Genomic DNA, 27554 nt, shown 5'->3' with positions numbered 1-27554 from the left:
TGAAGCCTGTTGAACACACACACGAGTGTCTCGTCACGTAACTCGTGTAGTGAAGCCTGTTGAACACACACACACGAGTGTCTCGTCACGTAACTCGTGTAGTGAAGCCTGTTGAACACACACACGAGTGTCTCGTCACGTGACTCGTGTAGTGAAGCCTGTTGAACACACACACACGAGTGTCTCTTCACGTGACTCGTGTAGTTAAACCTGTTGAACACACACACGAATGTCTCGTCACGTAACTCGTGTAGTGAAACCTGTTGAACACACACACGAGTGTCTCGTCACGTGACTCGTGTAGTGAAACCTGTTGAACACACACACACGAGTGTCTCGTCACGTAACTCGTGTAGTGAAACCTGTTGAACACACACACACGAGTGTCTCTTCACGTGACTCGTGTAGTTAAACCTGTTGAACACACACACGAATGTCTCGTCACGTAACTCGTGTAGTTAAACCTGTTGAACACACACACGAGTGTCTCGTCACGTAACTCGTGTAGTGAAACCTGTTGAACACACACACAAGTGTCTCGTCACGTGACTCGTGTAGTTAAACCTGTTGAACACACACACACGAGCGTCTTGTCATGTGACTCGTGTAGTTAGCCTGTTGAACACACACACGAGTGTCTCGTCACGTGACTCGTGTAGTGAAACCTGTTGAACACACACACAAGTGTCTCGTCACGTGACTCGTGTAGTGAAACCTGTTGAACACACACACACGAGTGTCTCTTCACGTGACTCGTGTAGTTAAACCTGTTGAACACACACACACGAGCGTCTTGTCATGTGACTCGTGTAGTTAAACCTGTTGAACACACACACGAGTGTCTCGTCACGTAACTCGTGTAGTGAAACCTGTTGAACACACACACAAGTGTCTCGTCACGTGACTCGTGTAGTGAAACCTGTTGAACACACACACACGAGTGTCTCTTCACGTGACTCGTGTAGTTAAACCTGTTGAACACACACACACGAGCGTCTTGTCATGTGACTCGTGTAGTTAAACCTGTTGAACACACACACGAGTGTCTCGTCACGTGACTCGTGTAGTGAAACCTGTTGAACACACACACACGAGTGTCTCTTCACGTGACTCGTGTAGTTAAACCTGTTGAACACACACACACGAGTGTCTCGTCACGTAACTCGTGTACTTAAACCTGTTGAACACACACACACGAGCGTCTTGTCATGTGACTCGTGTAGTTAAACCTGTTGAACACACACACACGAGTGTCTCGTCACGTGACTCGTGTAGTGAAACCTGTTGAACACACACACACGAGTGTCTCTTCACGTGACTCGTGTAGTTAAACCTGTTGAACACACACACACGAGTGTCTCGTCACGTGACTCGTGTAGTGAAACCTGTTGAACACACACACACGAGTGTCTCGTCACGTAACTCGTGTAGTTAAACCTGTTGAACACACACACACGAGCGTCTTGTCATGTGACTCGTGTAGTTAAACCTGTTGAACACACACACACGAGCGTCTTGTCATGTGACTCGTGTAGTTAAACCTGTTGAACACACACACGAGTGTCTCGTCACGTAACTCGTGTACTTAAACCTGTTGAACACACACACGAGTGTCTCGTCACGTGACTCGTGTAGTGAAACCTGTTGAACACACACACACGAGCGTCTCGTCACGTGACTCGTGTAGTGAAACCTGTTGAACACACAAGCGTCTTGTCATGTGACTCGTGTAGTTAAACCTGTTGAACACACACACGAGTGTCTCGTCACGTAACTCGTGTACTGAAACCTGTTGAACACACACACAAGTGTCTCCTCACGTGACTCGTGTAGTGAAACCTGTTGAACACACACACACGAGTGTCTCGTCACGTGACTCGTGTAGTTAAACCTGTTGAACACACACACACAAGTGTCTCGTCACGTAACTCGTGTAGTGAAACCTGTTGAACAGACACACGAGTGTCTCGTCACGTGACTCGTGTAGTGAAACCTGTTGAACACACACACGAGTGTCTCGTCACGTGACTCGTGTAGTGAAACCTGTTGAACACACACACGAGTGTTTCGTCACGTAACTCGTGTAGTGAAACCTGTTGAACACACACACGAGTGTCTCGTCACGTGACTCGTGTAGTGAAGCCTGTTGAACACACACACACGAGTGTCTCTTCACGTGACTCGTGTAGTGAAACCTGTTGAACACACACACGAGTGTCTCGACTCGTGTAGTGAGACCTGTTGAACACACACACACGAGTGTCTCGTCACGTAACTCGTGTAGTGAAACCTGTTGAACACAGACACACGAGTGTCTCGACTCGTGTAGTGAGACCTGTTGAACACACACACACGAGTGTCTCGTCACGTGACTCGTGTAGTGAAACCTGTTGAACACACACACACACACGAGTGTTTCGTCACGTGACTCGTGTAGTGAAACCTGTTGAACACACACGAGTGTCTCGTCACGTGACTCGTGTAGTGAAACCTGTTGAACACACACACGAGTGTCTCGTCACGTAATTCGTGCAGTGAAACCTGTTGAACACACACGAGTGTCTCGTCACGTGACTCGTGTAGTGAAACCTGTTGAACACACACACACACGAGTGTCTCGTCACGTGACTCGTGTAGTGAAACCGTTTGAACACACACACGAGTGTCTCGTCACGTAACTCGTGTAGTGAAACCTGTTGAACACACACACGAGTGTCTCGTCACGTGACTCGTGTAGTGAAACCTGTTGAACACACACACACGAGTGTCTCGTCACGTGACTCGTGTAGTGAAACCTGTTGAACACACACACGAGTGTCTCGTCACGTGACTCGTGTAGTGAAACCTGTTGAACACACACACACGAGTGTCTCGTCACGTGACTCGTGTAGTGAAACCTGTTGAACACACACACGAGTGTCTCATCACGTAACTCGTGTAGTGAAACCTGTTGAACACACACACGAGTGTCTCGTCCTGTAACTCGTGCAGTGAAACCTGTTGAACACACACGAGTGTCTCGTCACGTGACTCGTGTAGTGAAACCTGTTGAACACACACACGAGTGTCTCGTCACGTGACTCGTGTAGTGAAACCTGTTGAACACACACACGAGTGTCTCGTCACGTGACTCGTGTAGTGAAACCGTTTGAACACACACACGAGTGTCTCGTCACGTAACTCGTGTAGTGAAACCTGTTGAACACACGCACGAGTGTCTCGTCACGTGACTCGTGTAGTGAAACCTGTTGAACACACACACACGAGTGTCTCGTCACGTGACTCGTGTAGTGAAACCTGTTGAACACACACACGAGTGTCTCATCACGTAACTCGTGTAGTGAAACCTGTTGAACACACACACGAGTGTCTCGTCCTGTAACTCGTGCAGTGAAACCTGTTGAACACACACGAGTGTCTCGTCACGTGACTCGTGTAGTGAAACCTGTTGAACACACACACGAGTGTCTCGTCACGTGACTCGTGTAGTGAAACCGTTTGAACACACACACGAGTGTCTCGTCACGTAACTCGTGTAGTGAAACCTGTTGAACACACACACGAGTGTCTCGTCACGTGACTCGTGTAGTGAAACCTGTTGAACACACACACACGAGTGTCTCGTCACGTGACTCGTGTAGTGAAACCTGTTGAACACACACACGAGTGTCTCGTCACGTGACTCGTGTAGTGAAACCTGTTGAACACACACACACGAGTGTCTCGTCACGTAATTCGTGCAGTGAAACCTGTTGAACACACACGAGTGTCTCGTCACGTGACTCGTGTAGTGAAACCTGTTGAACACACACACGAGTGTCTCGTCACGTGACTCGTGTAGTGAAACCTGTTGAACACACACACACACGAGTGTCTCGTCACGTGACTCGTGTAGTGAAACCTGTTGAACACACACACGAGTGTCTCGACTCGTGTAGTGAAACCTGTTGAACACACACACACGAGTGTCTCGACTCGTGTAGTGAAACCTTTTGAACACACACACACGAGTATCTCTTCACGTGACTCGTGTAGTGAAACCTGTTGAACACACACACACACGAGTGTCTCATCATGTGACTCGTGTAGTGAAACCTGTTGAACACACACACGAGTGTCTCGACTCGTGTAGTGAAACCTGTTGAACACACACACACGAGTGTCTCGTCACGTGACTCGTGTAGTGAAACCTGTTGAACACACACACGAGTGTCTCGTCACGTGACTCGTGTAGTGAAACCTGTTGAACACACACACACGAGTGTCTCGTCACGTGACTCGTGTAGTGAAACCTGTTGAACACACACACGAGTGTCTCATCACGTAACTCGTGTAGTGAAACCTGTTGAACACACACACGAGTGTCTCGTCCTGTAACTCGTGCAGTGAAACCTGTTGAACACACACGAGTGTCTCGTCACGTGACTCGTGTAGTGAAACCTGTTGAACACACACACGAGTGTCTCGTCACGTGACTCGTGTAGTGAAACCTGTTGAACACACACACGAGTGTCTCGTCACGTGACTCGTGTAGTGAAACCGTTTGAACACACACACGAGTGTCTCGTCACGTAACTCGTGTAGTGAAACCTGTTGAACACACACACGAGTGTCTCGTCACGTGACTCGTGTAGTGAAACCTGTTGAACACACACACACGAGTGTCTCGTCACGTGACTCGTGTAGTGAAACCTGTTGAACACACACACACGAGTGTCTCATCACGTAACTCGTGTAGTGAAACCTGTTGAACACACACACGAGTGTCTCGTCCTGTAACTCGTGCAGTGAAACCTGTTGAACACACACGAGTGTCTCGTCACGTGACTCGTGTAGTGAAACCTGTTGAACACACACACGAGTGTCTCGTCACGTGACTCGTGTAGTGAAACCGTTTGAACACACACACGAGTGTCTCGTCACGTAACTCGTGTAGTGAAACCTGTTGAACACACACACGAGTGTCTCGTCACGTGACTCGTGTAGTGAAACCTGTTGAACACACACACACGAGTGTCTCGTCACGTGACTCGTGTAGTGAAACCTGTTGAACACACACACGAGTGTCTCGTCACGTGACTCGTGTAGTGAAACCTGTTGAACACACACACACGAGTGTCTCGTCACGTAATTCGTGCAGTGAAACCTGTTGAACACACACGAGTGTCTCGTCACGTGACTCGTGTAGTGAAACCTGTTGAACACACACACGAGTGTCTCGTCACGTGACTCGTGTAGTGAAACCTGTTGAACACACACACACACGAGTGTCTCGTCACGTGACTCGTGTAGTGAAACCTGTTGAACACACACACGAGTGTCTCGACTCGTGTAGTGAAACCTGTTGAACACACACACACGAGTGTCTCGACTCGTGTAGTGAAACCTTTTGAACACACACACACGAGTATCTCTTCACGTGACTCGTGTAGTGAAACCTGTTGAACACACACACACACGAGTGTCTCATCATGTGACTCGTGTAGTGAAACCTGTTGAACACACACACGAGTGTCTCGACTCGTGTAGTGAAACCTGTTGAACACACACACACGAGTGTCTCGACTCGTGTAGTGAAACCTTTTGAACACACACACACGAGTGTCTCGTCACGTGACTCGTGTAGTGAAACCTGTTGAACACACACACACACGAGTGTCTCGTCACGTGACTCGTGTAGTGAAACCGTTTGAACACACACACGAGTGTCTCGTCACGTAACTCGTGTAGTGAAACCTGTTGAACACACACACGAGTGTCTCGTCACGTGACTCGTGTAGTGAAACCTGTTGAACACACACACACACGAGTGTCTCGTCACGTGACTCGTGTAGTGAAACCGTTTGAACACACACACGAGTGTCTTGTCACGTAATTCGTGCAGTGAAACCTGTTGAACACACACGAGTGTCTCGTCACGTGACTCGTGTAGTGAAACCTGTTGAACACACACACGAGTGTCTCGACTCGTGTAGTGAAACCTGTTGAACACACACACACGAGTGTCTCGACTCGTGTAGTGAAACCTTTTGAACACACACACACACGAGTGTCTCGTCACGTGACTCGTGTAGTGAAACCTGTTGAACACACACACACACGAGTGTCTCATCATGTGACTCGTAGTGAGACCTGTTGAACACACACACACGAGTGTCTCGTCACGTGACTCGTGTAGTGAAACCTGTTGAACACACACACACACGAGTGTCTCATCACGTGACTCGTGTAGTGAAGCCTGTTGAACACACACACACGAGTGTCTCATCACGTAACTCGTGTAGTGAAACCTGTTGAACACACACTCGAGTGTCTCGTCACGTGACTCGTGTAGTTAAGCCTGTTGAACACACACAAGAGTGTCTCGTCACATGACTCGTGTAGTGAAACCTGTTGAACACACACACAAGTGTCTCGTCACGTAACTCGTGTAGTGAAACCTGTTGAACACACACACGAGTGTCTCGTCACGTAACTCGTGTAGTGAAACCTGTTGAACACACACACACGAGTGTCTCGACTCGTGTAGTGAAACCTGTTGAACACACACACACGAGTGTCTCGACTCGTGTAGTGAAACCTGTTGAACACACACACACGAGTGTCTCGACTCGTGTAGTGAAACCTGTTGAACACACACACACGAGTGTCTCGACTCGTGTAGTGAAACCTGTAGAACACACACACACGAGTGTCTCGTCACGTGACTCGTGTAGTGAAACCTGTTGAACACACACACACACACACACGAGTGTCTCGTCACGTGACTCGTGTAGTGAAACCTGTTGAACACACACACGAGTGTCTCGTCACGTGACTCGTGTAGTGAAACCTGTTTAACACACGAGTGTCTCGTCACGTGACTCGTGTAGTGAAACCTGTTGAACACACACACACGAGTGTCTCGTCACGTGACTCGTGTAGTGAAACCTGTTGAACACACACACACGAGTGTCTCATCACGTGACTCGTGTAGTGAAACCTGTTGAACACACACACACACGAGTGTCTCATCACGTGACTCGTGTAGTGAAGCCTGTTGAACACACACACACGAGTGTCTCATCACGTGACTCGTGTAGTGAAGCCTGTTGAACACACACACACACACACGAGTGTCTCGTCACGTAACTCGTTTAGTGAAACCTGTTGAACACACACACACGAGTGTCTCATCACGTGACTCGTGTAGTGAAGCCTGTTGAACACACACACACGAGTGTCTCATCACGTGACTCGTGTAGTGAAACCTGTTGAACACACACACGAGTGTCTCATCACGTGACTCGTGTAGTGAAGCCTGTTGAACACACACACACGAGTGTCTCTTCACGTGACTCGTGTAGTGAAACCTGTTGAACACACACACACACGAGTGTCTCGTCACGTGACTCGAGTAGTGAAACCTGTTGAACACACACACACGAGTGTCTCGTCACGTAACTCGTGTAGTGAAACCTGTTGAACACACACACACGAGTGTCTCGACTCGTGTAGTGAAACCTGTTGAACACACACACACGAGTGTCTCGACTCGTGTAGTGAAACCTGTTGAACACACACACACGAGTGTCTCGTCACCTGACTCGTGTAGTGAAACCTGTTGAACACACACACACACGAGTGTCTCGTCACGTGACTCGTGTAGCGAAACCTGTTGAACACACACACGAGTGTCTCGTCACGTGACTCGTGTAGCGAAACCTGTTGAACACACACATGAGTGTCTCGTCACGTAACTCGTGTAGTGAAACCTGTTGAACACACACACACGAGTGTCTCGACTCGTGTAGTGAAACCTGTTGAACACACACACACGAGTGTCTCGTCACGTGACTCGTGTAGTGAAACCTGTTGAACACACACACGAGTGTCTAGTCTCGTGACTCGTGTAGTGAAACCTGTTGAACACACACACGAGCGTCTCGTCACGTGACTCGTGTAGTTAAACCTGTTGAACACACACACACAAGCGTCTTGTCATGTGACTCGTGTAGTGAAACCTGTTGAACACACACACGAGTGTCTCATCACGTGACTCGTGTTGTTAAACCTGTTGAACACACACACGAGTGTCTCGTCACGTAACTCGTGTAGTGAAACCTGTTGAACACACACACGAGTGTCTAGTCTCGTGACTCGTGTAGTGAAACCTGTTGAACACACACACGAGCGTCTCGTCACGTGACTCGTGTAGTTAAACCTGTTGAACACACACACACAAGCGTCTTGTCATGTGACTCGTGTAGTGAAACCTGTTGAACACACACACGAGTGTCTCGTCACGTGACTCGTGTAGTGAAACCTGTTGAACACACACACGAGTGTCTCGTCACGTGACTCGTGTAGTTAAACCTGTTGAACACACACACGAGTGTCTCGTCACGTGACTCGTGTAGTGAAACCTGTTGAACACACACACACGAGTGTCTCGTCACGTGACTCGTGTAGTGAAACCTGTTGAACACACACACGAGTGTCTAGTCTCGTGACTCGTGTAGTGAAACCTGTTGAACACACACACGAGCGTCTCGTCACGTGACTCGTGTAGTTAAACCTGTTGAACACACACACACAAGCGTCTTGTCATGTGACTCGTGTAGTGAAACCTGTTGACAACACACACGAGTGTCTCATCACGTGACTCGTGTTGTTAAACCTGTTGAACACACACACGAGTGTCTCGTCACGTAACTCGTGTAGTGAAACCTGTTGAACACACACACACGAGTGTCTCATCACGTGACTCGTGTAGTTAAACCTGTTGAACACACACACACGAGTGTCTCATCACGTGACTCGTGTAGTTAAACCTGTTGAACACACACGCGAGTGTCTCGTCACGTAACTCGTGTAGTGAAACCTGTTGAACACACACACGAGCGTCTCGTCACGTGACTCGTGTAGTTAAACCTGTTGAACACACACACGAGTGTCTCGTCACGTGACTCGTGTAGTGAAACCTGTTGAACACACACACACGAGTGTCTCGTCACGTGACTCGTGTAGTGAAACCTGTTGAACACACACACACGAGTGTCTCGTCACGTAACTCGTGTAGTGAAACCTGTTGAACACACACACACACGAGTGTCTCGACTCGTGTAGTGAAGCCTGTTGAACACACACACACGAGTGTCTCGTCACGTGACTCGTGTAGTGAAACCTGTTGAACACACACACACGAGTGTCTCGTCACGTGACTCGTGTAGTGAAACCTGTTGAACACACACACGAGTGTCTCGTCACGTAACTCGTGTAGTGAAACCTGTTGAACACACACACGAGTGTCTCGTCACGTAACTCGTGTAGTGAAACCTGTTGAACACACACACGAGTGTCTCGTCACGTGACTCGTGTAGTGAAGCCTGTTGAACACACACACACGAGTGTCTCGTCACGTGATTAGTGTAGTGAAACCTGTTGAACACACACACGAGTGTCTCGTCACGTGACTCGTGTAGTGAAACCTGTTGAACACACACACACACGAGTGTCTCATCACGTGACTCGTGTAGTGAAACCTGTTGAACACACACACACGAGTGTCTCATCACGTGACTCGTGTAGTGAAGCCTGTTGAACACACACACGAGTGTCTCGTCACGTGATTAGTGTAGTGAAACCTGTTGAACACACACACACACGAGTGTCTCATCACGTAACTCGTGTAGTGAAACCTGTTGAACACACACACACACGAGTGTCTCATCACGTGACTCGTGTAGTGAAGCCTGTTGAACACACACACACGAGTGTCTCGTCACGTGATTAGTGTAGTGAAACCTGTTGAACACACACACGAGTGTCTCGTCACGTGACTCGTGTAGTGAAACCTGTTGAACACACACACACACGAGTGTCTCATCACGTGACTAGTGTAGTGAAACCTGTTGAACACACACACACGAGTGTCTCATCACGTGACTCGTGTAGTGAAACCTGTTGAACACACACACACACGAGTGTCTCATCACGTGACTCGTGTAGTAAAGCCTGTTGAACACACACACACGAGTGTCTCGTCACGTGACTAGTGTAGTGAAACCTGTTGAACACACACACGAGCGTCTCGTCACGTGACTCGTGTAGTTAAACCTGTTGAACACACACACGAGTGTCTCGTCACGTGACTCGTGTAGTGAAGCCTGTTGAACACACACACACGAGTGTCTCTTCACGTGACTCGTGTAGTGAAACCTGTTGAACACACACACACGAGTGTCTCGTCACGTGACTCGTGTAGTGAAACCTGTTGAACACACACACGAGTGTCTCGTCACGTGACTCGTGTAGTGAAGCCTGTTGAACACACACACACGAGTGTCTCTTCACGTGACTCGTGTAGTGAAACCTGTTGAACACACACACACGAGTGTCTCGTCACGTGACTCGTGTAGTGAAACCTGTTGAACACACACACACGAGTGTCTCGTCACGTAACTCGTGTAGTGAAACCTGTTGAACACACACACACGAGTGTCTCGTCACGTGACTCGTGTAGTGAAACCTGTTGAACACACACACACGAGTGTCTCGTCACGTGACTCGTGTAGTGAAACCTGTTGAACACACACACGAGTGTCTCGTCACGTAACTCGTGTAGTGAAACCTGTTGAACACACACACACGAGTGTCTCATCACGTGACTCGTGTAGTGAAGCCTGTTGAACACACACACACGAGTGTCTCGTCACGTGACTCGTGTAGTGAAACCTGTTGAACACACACACGAGTGTCTCGTCACGTAACTCGTGTAGTGAAACCTGTTGAACACACACGAGTGTCTCATCACGTGACTCGTGTAGTGAAACCTGTTGAACACACACACACACGAGTGTCTCATCACGTGACTCGTGTAGTGAAGCCTGTTGAACACACACACGAGTGTCTCGTCACGTAACTCGTGTAGTGAAACCTGTTGAACACACACACACGAGTGTCTCATCACGTGACTCGTGTAGTGAAACCTGTTGAACACACACACACGAGTGTCTCGTCACGTGACTCGTGTAGTGAAACCTGTTGAACACACACACACGAGTGTCTCATCACGTGACTCGTGTAGTGAAGCCTGTTGAACACACACACACGAGTGTCTCGTCACGTGACTCGTGTAGTGAAACCTGTTGAACACACACACGAGTGTCTCGTCACGTGACTCGTGTAGTGAAACCTGTTGAACACACACACACGAGTGTCTCATCACGTGACTCGTGTAGTGAAGCCTGTTGAACACACACACACGAGTGTCTCGTCACGTGACTCGTGTAGTGAAACCTGTTGAACACACACACACGAGTGTCTCGTCACGTGACTCGTGTAGTGAAGCCTGTTGAACACACACACACGAGTGTCTCGTCATGTGACTCGTGTAGTGAAGCCTGTTGAACACACACACACGAGTGTCTCGTCACGTGACTCGTGTAGTGAAACCTGTTGAACACACACACACGAGTGTCTCATCACGTGACTCGTGTATTGAAGCCTGTTGAACACACACACACACGAGTGTCTCGTCACGTGACTCGTGTAGTGAAACCTGTTGAACACACACACACGAGTGTCTCGTCACGTGACTCGTGTAGTGAAGCCTGTTGAACACACACACACGAGTGTCTCGTCACGTAACTCGTGTAGTGAAACCTGTTGAACACACACACACGAGTGTCTCGTCACGTGACTCGTGTAGTGAAACCTGTTGAACACACACACAAGTGTCTCGTCACGTAACTCGTGTAGTGAAACCTGTTGAACACACACACACACGAGTGTCTCGTCACGTGACTCGTGTAGTTAAACCTGTTGAACACACACACGAGTGTCTCGTCACGTAACTCGTGTAGTGAAACCTGTTGAACACACACACGAGCGTCTCGTCACGTGACTCGTGTAGTTAAACCTGTTGAACACACACACGAGTGTCTCGTCACGTGACTCGTGTAGTGAAGCCTGTTGAACACACACACACGAGTGTCTCTTCACTTGACTCGTGTAGTGAAACCTGTTGAACACACACACACGAGTGTCTCGTCACGTGACTCGTGTAGTGAAACCTGTTGAACACACACACGAGTGTCTCGTCACGTAACTCGTGTAGTGAAACCTGTTGAACACACACACACGAGTGTCTCGACTCGTGTAGTGAAACCTGTTGAACACACACACACGAGTGTCTCGACTCGTGTAGTGAAACCTGTTGAACCCACACACACGAGTGTCTCGTCACGTGACTCGTGTAGTGAAACCTGTTGAACACACACACGAGTGTCTCGTCACGTAACTCGTGTAGTGAAACCTGTTGAACACACACACACGAGTGTCTCGACTCGTGTAGTGAAACCTGTTGAACACACACACACGAGTGTCTCGACTCGTGTAGTGAAACCTGTTGAACACACACACACGAGTGTCTCGTCACGTGACTCGTGTAGTGAAACCTGGTGAACACACACACGAGTGTCTCGTCACGTAACTCGTGTAGTGAAACCTGTTGAACACACACACGAGAGTGTCTCGTCACGTGACTCGTGTAGTGAAACCTGTTGAACACAGACACGAGTGTCTCGTCACGTGACTCGTGTAGTGAAACCTGTTGAACACACACACGAGTGTCTCGTCACGTGACTCGTGTAGTGAAACCTGTTGAACACACACACACGAGTGTCTCGTCACGTGACTCGTGTAGTGAAACCTGTTGAACACACACACACGAGTGTCTCATCACGTGACTCGTGTAGTGAAGCCTGTTGAACACACACACACGAGTGTCTCGTCACGTGACTCGTGTAGTGAAACCTGTTGAACACACACACACGAGTGTCTCGTCACGTGACTCGTATAGTGAAACCTGTTGAACACACACACACGAGTGTCTCGTCACGTGACTCGTGTAGTGAAGCCTGTTGAACACACACACACGAGTGTCTCGTCACGTGACTCGTGTAGTGAAACCTGTTGAACACACACACACGAGTGTCTCATCACGTGACTCGTGTATTGAAGCCTGTTGAACACACACACACGAGTTTCTCATCACGTGACTCGTGTAGTGAAACCTGTTGAACACACACACACGAGTGTCTCGTCACGTGACTCGTGTAGTGAAGCCTGTTGAACACACACACACGAGTGTCTCGTCACGTGACTCGTGTAGTGAAACCTGTTGAACACACACACAAGTGTCTCGTCACGTAACTCGTGTAGTGAAACCTGTTGAACACACACACACGAGCGTCTCGTCACGTGACTCGTGTAGTTAAACCTGTTGAACACACACACGAGTGTCTCGTCACGTGACTCGTGTAGTGAAGCCTGTTGAACACACACACACGAGTGTCTCTTCACTTGACTCGTGTAGTGAAACCTGTTGAACACACACACACGAGTGTCTCGTCACGTGACTCGTGTAGTGAAACCTGTTGAACACACACACGAGTGTCTCGTCACGTAACTCGTGTAGTGAAACCTGTTGAACACACACACACGAGTGTCTCGTCACGTAACTCGTGTAGTGAAACCTGTTGAACACACGCAAGTGTCTCGACAGTTTTAGGATTAAATAGAAAATATAATTAACCTGATCGGTGATCTCACACTGATCTCATACTCACTGAGGCAGTCAAACGTGTGTGTGTGTGTGTTCACACGAGCGTCTCGTCACGTTACTCGTTGAACAGACACACAAGCATCTCGTCACGTAACTCGTGTAGTGAAACCTGTTGAACACACACACACGAGTGTCTCATCACGTGACTCGTGTAGTGAAACCTGTTGAACACACACACACGAGTGTCTCGTCACGTAACTCGTGTAGTGAAACCTGTTGAACACACACACACGAGTGTCTCGTCACGTGACTCGTGTAGTGAAACCTGTTGAACACACACACACGAGTGTCTCGTCACGTGACTCGTGTAGTGAAACCTGTTGAACACACACACACGAGTGTCTCATCACGTGACTCGTGTAGTGAAACCTGTTGAACACACGCAAGTGTCTCGTCACGTAACTCGTGTAGTTAAACCTGTTGAACACACACACGAGTGTCTCATCACGTGACTCGTGTAGTGAAACCTGTTGAACACACGCAAGTGTCTCGTCACGTGACTCGTGTAGTGAAACCTGTTGAACACACACACGAGCGTCTCGTCACGTGACTCGTGTAGTGAAACCTGTTGAACACACACACACGAGCGTCTCGTCACGTGACTCGTGTAGTGAAACCTGTTGAACACACACACACGAGCGTCTCGTCACGTAACTCGTGTAATGAAACCTGTTGAACACACACACACGAGCGTCTCGTCACGTGACTCGTGTAATGAAACCTGTTGAACACACACACACGAGTGTCTCGTCACGTGACTCGTGTAATGAAACCTGTTGAACACACACACACGAGCGTCTCGTCACGTGACTCTTGTAGTGAAACCTGTTGAACACACACACACGAGTGTCTCATCACGTGACTCGTGTAGTGAAGCCTGTTGAACACACACACACGAGTGTCTCATCACGTGACTCGTGTAGTGAAACCTGTTGAACACACACACGAGTGTCTCATCACGTGACTCGTGTAGTGAAACCTGTTGAACACACACACACGAGTGTCTCATCACGTGACTCGTGTAGTGAAACCTGTTGAACACACACACACGAGTGTCTCGTCACGTAACTCGTGTAGTGAAACCTGTTGAACACACGCAAGTGTCTCGACAGTTTTAGGATTAAATAGAAAATATAATTAACCTGATCGGTGATCTCACACTGATCTCATACTCACTGAGGCAGTCAAACGTGTGTGTGTGTGTGTTCACACGAGCGTCTCGTCACGTTACTCGTTGAACACACACACAAGCGTCTCGTCACGTGACTCGTGTAGTGAAACCTGTTGAACACACGCAAGTGTCTCGTCACGTAACTCGTGTAGTGAAACCTGTTGAACACACACACGAGTGTCTCGTCACGTGACTCGTGTAGTGAAACCTGTTGAACACACACACGAGCGTCTCGTCACGTGACTCGTTGAACACACACACAAGTGTCTCGTCACGTTACTCGTGTAGTGAAACCTGTTGAACACACACACACACGAGTGAGACTCATAATCAGGCTTCTATTGCAATCGAGTTCTGCTGTGACAGTTTTAGGATTAAATAGAAAATATCATGAACCTGATCGCTGATCTCACACTGATCTCATACTCACTCATACTCACAAACGTGCGTGTGTGTGTGTGTGTGTGTGTGTGTTTCAGGGGCGACTGAATGAACTCATGTCTCAGATTCGGATGCAGAATCACTTTGGAGCCGTTCGTTCAGAGGAGCGTTACCGTGTGGATGCCGACCTGCTGAGAGAGATCAAACAGGCAAGAACTAGTGTGTGCGTGCGTGCGTGCGTGTGTGTGCATGTGTATGCGTGTGTGTGTGTGCGTGTGCGTTTGTGTGCGTGTGTGTGTGTGTGTGTGCGTGCGTGTGTGTGCGTGCGCATGTGTGTGCGTGCGTGCGTGTGCGTGCGCGTGTGTGTGCGTGCGTGCGTGCGTGTGTGCGTGCGTGCGTGTGTGTGTGGAAAATAAGTAAAATATAATAAGATAATAAAGAAAATATCCAAAATACACTTTTGTTAATTTTATTGTACTGTTTATTTGCGTCTGTAGATGTCAATCTTTACAGGTGATGAGTTTGAGTCAGAAATCTCTTTACACACACCAAACATCAGTTTCATTCATAACTATATTCTGAAGGGTTGTTCATATATCCGCCTAATTTATACAGCATTTTACTCATAAAAACATGGTGAAAATTTCTTTTTTTGGCATTTGTTTCCTGATTTACATCCAAAACCCTCTCTGTAAAAACTAATCAAACAAGAATTTGAATGTTTTTATCCGATATTCAGATTTCTGTTCCTTAATTTGACAATGCTTTATTTGCATATTTAAACACAACATAACATAAAAAAATTACAAAAAAAAATCTTAATCTACTGTGATTAATCAGCTGGTGAAAGTATGGATATGTTTATAGTGCGGCATGTCTAAACTGTAAGAATAATGATTGTCCGCCGGTTCCCGTAGATGTTCCTGAGGATTCTTCCATTTCTGAGTGAAATGAAGACTGTGAAAAACACAAGCTGATGATAATCAGATGTTTTGTTCTGCAACGTAAATTACACACCCATATTGAAGTCACGTCATGTTTCTATTTTTAATAAGTAACTCTATAGAACGTTTGGCGGTGAGTTTGCTGAACAAATTGTTCAAGAATTGTCTGTTTTCCACAGACCTTGAGAAACTCACAGGAACATCTGGAGGAACCAGCAGTTAATCCTCTCGGGGTCAGGCGGCACGACCGCAGCGCTCCATTAGTCATGTCTATTTTTGCTCTTTTAAAGGGATAGTTCACTTTAAAATGAAAATTAGCTCATGATTTACTCACTCTCAAGCCATCCTCGGTGTATATGACATTCTTCTCTCAGACGAATACAATCAGAGTTAAATTAAAAATGTTCTGACTCTTCCAATCATAATAGATTCACTTTTATGGACTTCTAAACAGTAACGGCGATTCACTGCCATTATAAAGCTAGGAAGAGGCAGGACATAACTCTGATTGTATTCGTCTGAAATTCGCCGAGAGGCTGGTGAAGGATCACATCATCTCCAAACCCCCCCCCCCCCTTTTGATCCGCTCCAGTTTGCATACGGCTCCATAGAGGACGCCGTCTCCTCCACACTCCACCTGTGCTTGGAACACCTGGAGAAGAACAATACCCACGTGCGAATGCTGTTTCTGGATTTTAGTTCAGCATTCAATAGAATTATCCCCCAGCACCTGGTGAGCAAACTGGCCCCCCTGGGACTCAACACCTTACTGTGCAACTGGCTGTTGGATTTCCTCACAGACAGACCCCAGTCTGTAAGGGTTGGAAAAAACACCTCCAGCGTCATCTCCCTTAACACCGGCTCCCCCCAGGGCTGCGTACTGAGCCCATTGCTCTTCCCCTTGGTGACCCATGACTGCCGTGCCAGGTTCAGTACAAACCACATCATTAAGTATGCGGACGACACGACAGTGGTGGGTCTCATCAGAGACAATAATGAACTGGCCTACAGAGAGGAGGTAAAACATCTGGTGGACTGGTGTGACACAAACAATCTAATCCTGAATGTCAACAAAACAAGAGAGGTTGTCGTTGACTTCAGGAAAAATAAGCCAAGTCACACCGCCCTCCTCATCAACAACGCCACAGTGGAGCAGGTCAGCAGCATCAAATTCCTTGGGGTGCAGATCACAGACGCTTTAACCTGGTCCCTCCACACCTCTGCTTTTGTAAAGAGAGCACAGCAGCGTCTGCACTTTCTTCGTCGGATGAGAATAGCAAACCTCCCCCCTCCCATCCTCACTACTTTCTACAGAGGGACAATAGAGAGCATACTGACCAGCTGCATCTCTGTCTGGTTTGGGGCCTGCAACGCCTCAGACTGGAAATGTGTAGAGAGAGTGGCGAGGACAGCGGAGAAAATCATTGGAACAGCACTTCCTCCCATCCATGACACTGCTTGCAGACGCTGCCTGACCAGGGCTCAGTCAATCTTAAGAGACCCCTCTCACCCCAACCATGGACTGTTCTCCCTGCTGCCCTCTGGCAAGAGGTTCAGCAGTTTCAAATGCAGAACATCCAGATTTCACAACAGCTTCATCCCCCACGTCATAAGACAGCTAAATTTCCAATAACCCCCGCTTACATAACTAGTCACTTTATATGGCCAACATTCTGCTGCTACTGTTATTTGCACTAGTCATAATTGTTTCTTAATTGTTAAATATTATACTACATATATTTTTATATTGCACATATTAATGCTGTTTCTCTTTTACTTGTCTTCTGTTTTTATTCGGAGCCTTACAACGAAATCTCGTTCAATTGTAAATCGTGAATGTACTGTTGAATGACAATAAAGTCTGTCTAATCTAAAGAAGAATGTCAGATACACCGAGGATGAGTTGAGAGTGAGTAAATCATGGGCTAATCTTCATTTTTGGGTGAACTATCCCTTTAAGCTCAGCTGTGTTTTCAGGACACTCCAGCTAATGCATTAACCATAACCCGTCCCTTATACGTGAATGACTGGAGATGAGCAGCTTTATCTGAAACGCAACTGTCATCACTTTATCTTTCAGCACCTGAAGCATCAGCAGGAGGGCTTGAGTCACCTGATCAGTGTCATCAAAGACGACCTGGACGACATCAGGACGGTGGAGGACGGGCTTCAGGACAGCGTTCACGGGCGCAGCAGCAAACTCAGCTGAACCGAGACCCGACCGAGACTGAACTGACACACACTTCAGTTACGCTGATATCTGTGTCGCAGCAGCTCATTTATTTTGACTTTTGTGTGTGAATGTTTGCCTTCGATCAGCTGGACTGTTTTACTGTCTGTGATGATTAATAAAGTTTCACTATGAGATTCACGTGTTGAGTATTTAATGAGCGTGACGGTTATAAAGGTCGATCCGTGTTTCCCGCTCTCACTCGGGCGCCGGCTCATCTTCCCCCACGCCACGGCACTGCTCCACCAGCCGGAACGCCTCCAGGAACTCGTTGATGTCGATGCTGCCGTCCTTGTTGAAGTCGATACTGTCGGCCAGCTCTGCGATGGCTTCATCACTGATGACCGTCTGCAGGTGTGAACTCAGCAGCCTCCAGGTCTGGTGGAACTCCTCCAGCGAGATCAGGCCTGGTGAACACACACTCTGGTGAACACACACTCTGGTGAACACGAACACACACTCTGGTGTACACACACTCTGGTGAACACGAACACACACTCTGGTGAACACACACTCTGGTGAACACACACTCTGGTGAACACACACTCTGGTGAACACGAACACACACTCTGGTGAACACACACTCTGGTGAACACGAACACACACTCTGGTGAACACACACTCTGGTGAACACACACTCTGGTGAACACGAACACACACTCTGGTGAACACACACTCTGGTGAACACGAACACACACTCTGGTGAACACACACTCTGGTGAACACGAACACACACTCTGGTGAACACGAACACACACTCTGGTGAACACACACTCTGGTGTACACACACTCTGGTGAACACGAACACACACTCTGGTGAACACACACTCTGGTGAACACACACTCTGGTGAACGCACACTCTGGTGAACACGAACACACACTCTGGTGAACACACACTCTGGTGAACACGAACACACACTCTGGTGAACACGAACACACACTCTGGTGAACACACACTCTGGTGAACACACACTCTGGTGAACACGAACACACACTCTGGTGAACACACACTCTGGTGAACACGAACACACACTCTGGTGAACACACACTCTGGTGAACACGAACACACACTCTGGTGAACACACACTCTGGTGAACACGAACACACACTCTGGTGTACACACACTCTGGTGAACACGAACACACACTCTGGTGAACACACACTCTGGTGAACACGAACACACACTCTGGTGTACACACACTCTGGTGAACACGAACACACACTCTGGTGAACACACACTCTGGTGAACACACACTCTGGTGAACGCACACTCTGGTGAACACACACTCTGGTGAACACACACTCTGGTGAACACGAACACACATACTCTGGTGAAAACACACTCTGGTGAACACGAACACACACTCTGGTGAACACACTCTGGTGAACACGAACACACACTCTGGTGAACACACACTCTGGTGAACACTCTGATTACACTCAGACCTGGGGCCTCATTTATAAAACTTTGCGTAGGTTTTGCGTCAGAAGTGGCGTACGGATGAAACATAGGACGTGCGTACGCACAGAAATATTCGGATTTATAAAACCGTGCGCACGCACATCCTACGCATTTTTTCCTTAATAAATCCCAATCAATTCTAAATGTAGCGCAGCTTTTGCGGCTTCATGTCACGCCCATAGTTGCCCATAAATAGTCCGTGAAACGCCCACAAGTTAATATTCATAGATTGTGAAATTATGGCAAACATAGAGAGGAAATCAAAAAAACGTAACTTCACTCAATGTGAAGTAGAAGTTATCGTTGGCGAGGTGGAAAAGAGGAGAAAAATGTTGTTTGGAGGGCACAGTGTGGGCATTACTAATGCCAAAAAGGCACTTGAGTGGCAAAAGGTTGCAGACGCTGTAAATGCTGTAGCCTCACAACCTCGGACTGTGGCCGAAATAAAAAAGAAATGGTCAGACATCAAAGTCGAGGCAAAAAAGCGTCTAGCGCTCCATCGCCAGAGTGTGTCTGCCACGGGTGGGGGAAAGGGGACACCGGAGCTGACCCCTCTTGCAGTGGCGCCTCCAGAAATTTTTCATAGGGGTGGCCAGATGGGGCCAGTTAAAATCTTGGGGTGGCACACCAAAACTATAAACCATAATTTCAGAATTTTATTCTACTGTTGTAGTAAACCGGCCTGTAGAAAACTATCAGAAAAACTTAAGGAAACTCCTACTGATATACTTTGGTTTATTGTGTTATATTTAATGTTACTAATGATATTGGTAGGGCCCTACTAATATATATTATATTATATATAATGATATATATTATACAGATATGATATATATATATAAGGGCCCTCGTCCCGCGGCATATTTCAAGATACTTACATAATTGTGATGAATTTAATCCTTTTTAAGTTATTATTTTGCAGTGTAAGATTAGTTAACACCTTTAAATATTACATAAATGTATTATGAATTTTTAATAAACTTAATGAGTGTATAAATCAGCAGCAAAAAGTAATTCTTGAAAAAATGTGCACAGTAATTTTATAAAACCTAAATATGTTAATAGAAACAAATTACTATTAGTTCTCTTATAAAATTCAATCAGGCAATCATACATTTCACAATTTTATATTTATATATTAATGTCAAGAATTCAGAAGTGCATATATACCCTACACTACAAAGAAATAATATACAATTAAATTATGCTTATTTTAAATGTATTGAGCAGGCTAGGTATAACAAAATATATTGGCTTTTAATAATATTTCAGTGCGCAAACCCATGATAACATGAAAAACAGAGCGCACACAGCGTGTATGCGCATCGCGGGATTCGCGGGTGCAGAAATGATGTGCTCAAAGCAACATGGAGTCACCGTGTGCAGCGCTGCCCTGTATCAATAAATATTGATATCAATAAATATTTGTATCAATAAATATTGATACAGCTTAAGGGTTTTAAACGACTCACTACCAGTGTTGGGAAAGTTCGATTTCTACATGAACTAGTTAAAGTTCAGTTCACAAATTTTAAAACGAACTAGTTCAGTTCAGTTCATACTTTAAAATTTTTAACTAGTTCATTCATAGTTCTTTTTTTCCATATGTTGCTGCGAGCTATTATTTTTCAAAATGATTGCCACAACCCATGAATTAGAGATAGCAATTATGTTATCGGTGGGCAAAGTTTGAACAGAAATGTAAGATTTTTCCCATCCTCACCCATCCTCACCTTGTCATAAAACCCGTTTAAATGATCAAACGATCCTCCTTGCTGCATTTTGTGTTGATGACGCATGCGGCCTTGCGACGCTGGCGGCTGCTGTTGCCAGATTGGGTGTTTTTTCCGCTACATATTAAGGCCTGTTTACGGTGTGTTTTAGCCGGGGTTTCGGCTAAATATAGAAATCTGGCACCCTAATGAATGAAGTTAAACTGTGCGCGCGCTGTTCACAGACACCAGAATGAACGAGTTCACAGTAACGTTCATCAGGCAGTAATACAGTGCAGTTCACGTTCACCCAAAATATGAACGAGTTCATGAACTATCGTTCAATGAACGCGTTCAGGCACAACACTAGTCACTACCGTGTGCCGTTTAAAAACAGCAACAAACTCCAACAAAATAAAGTAATTTTATGCAAATCTACAGCCTTTTATCTACAGATCATGCATTATAATGTGAATATATCATATTGGAGAGAGTTTTACCGTGCATCCAAGAGGCGCGCGCGCTGTTTGAATATGAATGGAGAATGACAGCCGCAGAGGAGGGAAAACGAGTTTCCGTATACTTTAATGATGTAAATAGACTTCTGTCCCTCACATTAAGCTATGGAATGACTTCAGATGACTTTGTCACCCAAACTGACGTGAAAAAAGCGGGAGGCGCCGAAAAGCGCGCTGTTTGCATCCCTGCTAGTCAAAACGCGGCAAAGACACATCAAAAAGCTGCTGTAGCAGTATACTGTAACCATTTGGCACTTAAAGAGCACGTCACGACACATAATACCCCGTCTTCTTTTACTAAAGAATATTTTTGACTTATTTATGAAATGCATAACCGATGCTACTAAAATTTATACTGGCCATTGGGGTGGCCAGGAGTCGGCCAGGGGTGGCCACGGCCACCCCTGTCCACCCCCTGGTGGCGCCATTGCCCTCTTGATGAGAGACTGTCGGCAATTATTGAGGAATCCCTATTAAGTGGAGTGGTGACTGAGGCGGAGGGGGACACTGACGCGCCAGATGCACCGGATGACACAGGTAAGTGAAATAAGTCAAATGAATGCAGTCAAGTCACATGTATGTAGGCTACACGATTACAATTTATTTATATAGAACAATCTTTATTTCAGTCGCTGGGTGTTCTAGCTGGGCCAGTGCCAGTGGTTCAGAGGCTGCAGCTGAGCAGCCGTCTGTGCCCAGCGTCTCCACGGCACGCGGCTCTCAACCCTCCAGCAGCGGGCGTGTCCTCACCGATGCAGTCCTTGAAATGCAGAGGGAAGTCATTAACTCAGTCAGAGAGGTGGCAAAGGAGTTGGGTGAAATCAAGACTGTCCTAACTGAAATAAACAGCACAATGAGGGAATTCTTGAATAAATAATATATTTTTTTCCACACCTTTTGTTGTTCTTTACAAGCGACGCATCACTTCCAAACGCTGGGGCACAGCAGCAGCATTTGGCTCAAATGCCTGGGGATGGGGGTCAGGGTCGGGGCCAACACAGCAATCGGCGTCAGGGGGTAGAGGCACGTTTTTAAGCTGTGCCACATTGTGTAGCACAGCACATGCCAGCACGATTTTGGACACCTTTTCAGGAGTGTACAATAACCTCCCTCCAGTGCAGTCGAGGCAGCGCCATCTGCCCTTAAACAGGCCGATGGTGCGCTCCACTATAGCGCGAGCTCGGCTGTGGCACATGTTGTAGTGCCTTTCCTCTGCATTATGTGGATTGAGGAAAGGTGTAAGCAGCCACTGTTTGAGGGGATATCCACTGTCCCCTGCAAGGATAGTTAAAAGGGTTAAGACTTTGAAGTACAGTAAAATGTCTAGTAATCAAACGTAGCCTACCTAGAAGCCAGCCATCACGCACAGCACCAGCCTCGAGTCTGCGCCCAACACTGCTGTGTCTTAAAATGAATGAGTCATGGGTTGACCCAGGCCACCGAGCTACTACGTTAGTGAGCAACATGTCTGCATCACAAATAATTTGGACATTGATCGAATGGAAATGCTTTCGATTAATGAAAGCATTTTCATTCACATTCGGTGCCCTTATGGCAACATGAGTGCAGTCAATAGCACCGATAACGTTTGGGAAACCGTACATAGCTGCAAATTGTTTCTTGTTTGCATGTTCACCCGCCGTGTATGGAAACTTTATGCACTCATGGGACAAAGCTATTATGCCTTTTAAAACGTCTGGCATTATCCGGCTATGGGTCGGCTGAGATATGCCTGACCTGTCAGCCAATTCCCTCTGAAAAGTGCCAGTCGCCAGGATTACTAGTGTTGTTAGGACTTGAAGTGGGACTGGCACGGCATGGTTCCTCCGAGTGCTCCTCTGTAACGCGGGGGCCAAAAGACCGCAGAGGTCCAACAGGACAGCTCGAGGAAGTCGGAACCGGCTCATGAGCCACTCGTCCTCATTTGCCAGCAAATCTTCTTGCTGTCTGAAGATGCATTCACTCCGAATCCTTCCATTTGCCACATCTTCTAAGAGCGCAAGATCAGCCATTGTGCGTCATTACGCATTGTGATGGGGCATTTTATTTCCATCCATTTAATTGCATCTGACAAGCTACAGATGTTGGTTATAATCTACTTGGAAATGGGAATTAGTTCAGCGCAAATGTAATTTCTTGCAGCTTTCTGAATGGTTGAGACATAGGCTACGTCATACGTTATTTTATCAAAAATAAAACAAACTAAAGGCATATGCATGAATACCATGATTCCGTAGCTGATGAAGACATTTTTAGTATGAAAACAACTTTCCCCAGAGGACAAATAATACAACTATTTATCTATCTGTCTATAAATCTATCTAGGCTATATATCTCCCTAATTATATATCTATCTGACTGACTATCTAATTGCATCTATATCTGCTCCGCCAGACGGACACATTGGCGAGAATATCAGTTTTGTACATTATTTCGTTCTGTTTACCATCTTATTTATGAGGATGAATTGTATAACATGCCAATATTATTGCAGAACATATTTGACTTTTCTTTTTGGAAATATTAATTTGCATTTCTGTTTCAGATCGATCAAACGGGTGTTCGTGTAGGCTGTTGATTGTAAGACTTGCTTTGTGAAGTCTTCGTGTTATTTATGAGAGGCAGTATTGCCATTTATTTTACACAACGGTCTACAGTTTCACACACTTTCACGTGTTTCTTCCATCTGCCGACGGTGTCGCCATTTCTCATTTCACCCGTTTTTGTGCGTACGCCTGGGTCAGAGCTTGCGTGAAGGACCGCACATTTTCCCGTCAAGTTTGCTTTTTATAAATACCAATTATTGCGTAGAGAGCGGCGTACGCCTTCTTTTGTGCGTGCACAACGTTTATAAATGAGGCCCCAGGTGAACACAGACTCTGATTACACTCAGACCTGGTGAACACACACTCTGGTGAACACGAATACACTCTGGTGAACACACACTCTGGTGAACAAGAATACACTCTGGTGAACACACTCTCTGGTTACACTCAGACCTGGTGAACACACTCTGGTGAACACGAACACACACTCTGGTGAACACACACTCTGGTGAACACACACTCTTGTGAACACTCTGATTTCACTCAGACCTGGTGAACACACACTCTGATTACACTCAGACCTGGTGAACACACTCTGGTGAACACAAACACACTCTGGTGAACACACACTCTGATTACACTCAGACCTGGTGAACACACTCTGATGAACACACTCTGGTGAACGCACTCTGGTGAACACGCACTCTGGTGAACGCACACTCTGATTACACTCAGACCTGGTGAACGCACACTCTGATGAACACACACTCTGATGAACACAAACTCTGGTGAACACACTCTGATTACACTCAGACCTGGTGAACACACTCTGGTGAACACACGCTGATTACACTCAGACCTGATGAACACACTCTGGTGAACACAAACACACTCTGGTGAACACACACTCTGATTACACTCAGACCTGCTGAACACACTGATGACAACACACTCTGGTGAACACACACTCTGGTGAACACACACTGATTACACTCAGACCTGATGAACACACTCTGATGAACAGACTCTTGTGAACACACACTGATTACACTCAGACCTGGTGAACACACACTGTGATTACACTCAGACCTGGTGAACACACGCTGATGACAACACACTCTGATGAACACACACTCTGGTGAACACACGCTGATTACACTCAGACCTGATGAACACACACTGATGAACACACTCTGGTGAACACAAACTCTGGTGAACACACACTCTGATTACACTCAGACCTGGTGAACACACTCTGATGAACACACACTCTGGTGAACACACACTCTGATTACACTCAGACCTGTTGAACACACTCTGGTGAACACACACTCTGATTACACTCAGACCTGGTGAACACACTCTGGTGAACACACACTCTTGTGAACACACACTCTGGTGAACACACTCTGATTAACACAGACTCTGGTGAACACACACTGTGATTACACTCAGGCCTGGTGAACACACACTCTGATGAACACACACTCTGATGAACACACACTCTGGTGAACACACACTCTGATGAACACACACTCTGGTGAACACACTCTGATTAACACAGACTCTGGTGAACACACACTGTGATTACACTCAAGCCTGGTGAACACACACTCTGGTGAACACACACTCTGATTACACTCAGGCCTGGTGAACACACTGATTACAATCAGACCTGGTGAACACACACACTCTGATGAACACACACTCTGATAAACACACACTCTGGTGAACACACTCTGGTGAACACGAACACACACTCTGGTGAACACGAACACACACTCTGGTGAACACACACTCTGGTGAACACGAACACACACTCTGGTGAAAACACACTCTGGTGAAAACACACTCTGGTGAACACGAACACACACTCTGGTGAACACACACTCTGGTGAACACACTCTGGTGAACACGAACACACACTCTGGTGAACACACACTCTGGTGAACACGAACACACACTCTGGTGAACACACACTCTGGTGAACACACACTCTGGTGAACACGAACACACACTCTGGTGAAAACACACTCTGGTGAACACACTCTGGTGAACACGAACACACACTCTGGTGAACACACACTCTGGTGAACAAGAACACACACTCTGGTGAACACACACTCTTGTGAACACTCTGATTTCTCTCAGACCTGGTGAACACACACTCTGATTACACTCAGACCTGGTGAACACACACTCTGGTGAACACGAATACACTCTGGTGAACACACACTCTGATTACACTCAGACCTGGTGAACACACACTGATGACAACACACACTGATGACAACACACACTGATGACAACACACACTGATGACAACACACTCTGATGAACACACACTCTGGTGAACACAAACACACTCTGGTGAACACATACACTGATTACACTCAGGCCTGGTGAACACACACTCTGATGACAACACACTCTGATAAACACACATTCTGGTGAACACAAACACACACTCTGGTGAACACACACTCTGGTGAACACGAAGACACACTCTGGTGAACACACACTCTGGTGAACACGAACACACACTCTGGTGAACACACACTCTGGAGAACACACACTCTGGTGAACACGAACACACACTGTGGCGAAAACACATTCTGGTGAAAACACACTGGTGAACACGAACACACACTCTGGTGAACACACACTCTGGTGAACACGAACACACTCTGGTGAAAACACACTCTTGTGAACACACACTCTGGTGAACACACTCTGGTGAACACACACTCTGGTGAACACGAACACACACTCTGGTGAAAACACACTCTGGTGAACACACTCTGGTGAACACGAACACATACTCTGGTGAACACACACTCTGGTGAACACGAACACACACTCTGGTGAACACACACTCTGATTTCACTCAGACCTGGTGAACACACACTCTGATTACACTCAGACCTGGTGAACACACACTCTGGTGAACACGAATACACTCTGGTGAACACACACTCTG

The 27554-nt window shown here is 46.9% G+C and overlaps 2 protein-coding genes across 3 annotated transcripts in view; one reads left to right on the top strand and one right to left on the bottom strand.

The window, feature by feature from the left end:
- The window catches only part of nup54 (nucleoporin 54), a 58386-nt gene extending 39914 nt beyond the window's left edge, over window positions 1–18472 (top strand). For both annotated transcript variants that reach the window (XM_077240509.1, XM_077240510.1), the window contains 2 exons: window positions 15260–15370; window positions 18186–18472. In XM_077240509.1, the coding sequence (XP_077096624.1) occupies window positions 15260–15370; window positions 18186–18314 (240 nt within the window). In that variant the 3' untranslated portion in view covers window positions 18315–18472. The remainder of the gene's footprint in view (window positions 1–15259; window positions 15371–18185) is intronic.
- ppef2b (protein phosphatase with EF-hand domain 2b) overlaps window positions 18465–27554 on the bottom strand; it is a 27461-nt gene continuing 18371 nt past the window's right edge. The window contains exon 15 of the mRNA XM_077240508.1: window positions 18465–18742. Coding sequence (XP_077096623.1) covers window positions 18534–18742 — 209 coding nt within the window. The 3' untranslated portion in view covers window positions 18465–18533. The remainder of the gene's footprint in view (window positions 18743–27554) is intronic.

The sequence above is a fragment of the Siphateles boraxobius genome, unplaced genomic scaffold (assembly GCF_051911475.1).
Source record: "Siphateles boraxobius isolate OS27281-9 unplaced genomic scaffold, OSU_SipBor_1 235, whole genome shotgun sequence".
In the NCBI taxonomy this organism is placed as follows: domain Eukaryota; kingdom Metazoa; phylum Chordata; class Actinopteri; order Cypriniformes; family Leuciscidae; genus Siphateles; species Siphateles boraxobius.
Note: the sequence above shows the minus strand (reverse complement) of the source record. Positions and strands in the feature narration are given on the sequence as shown.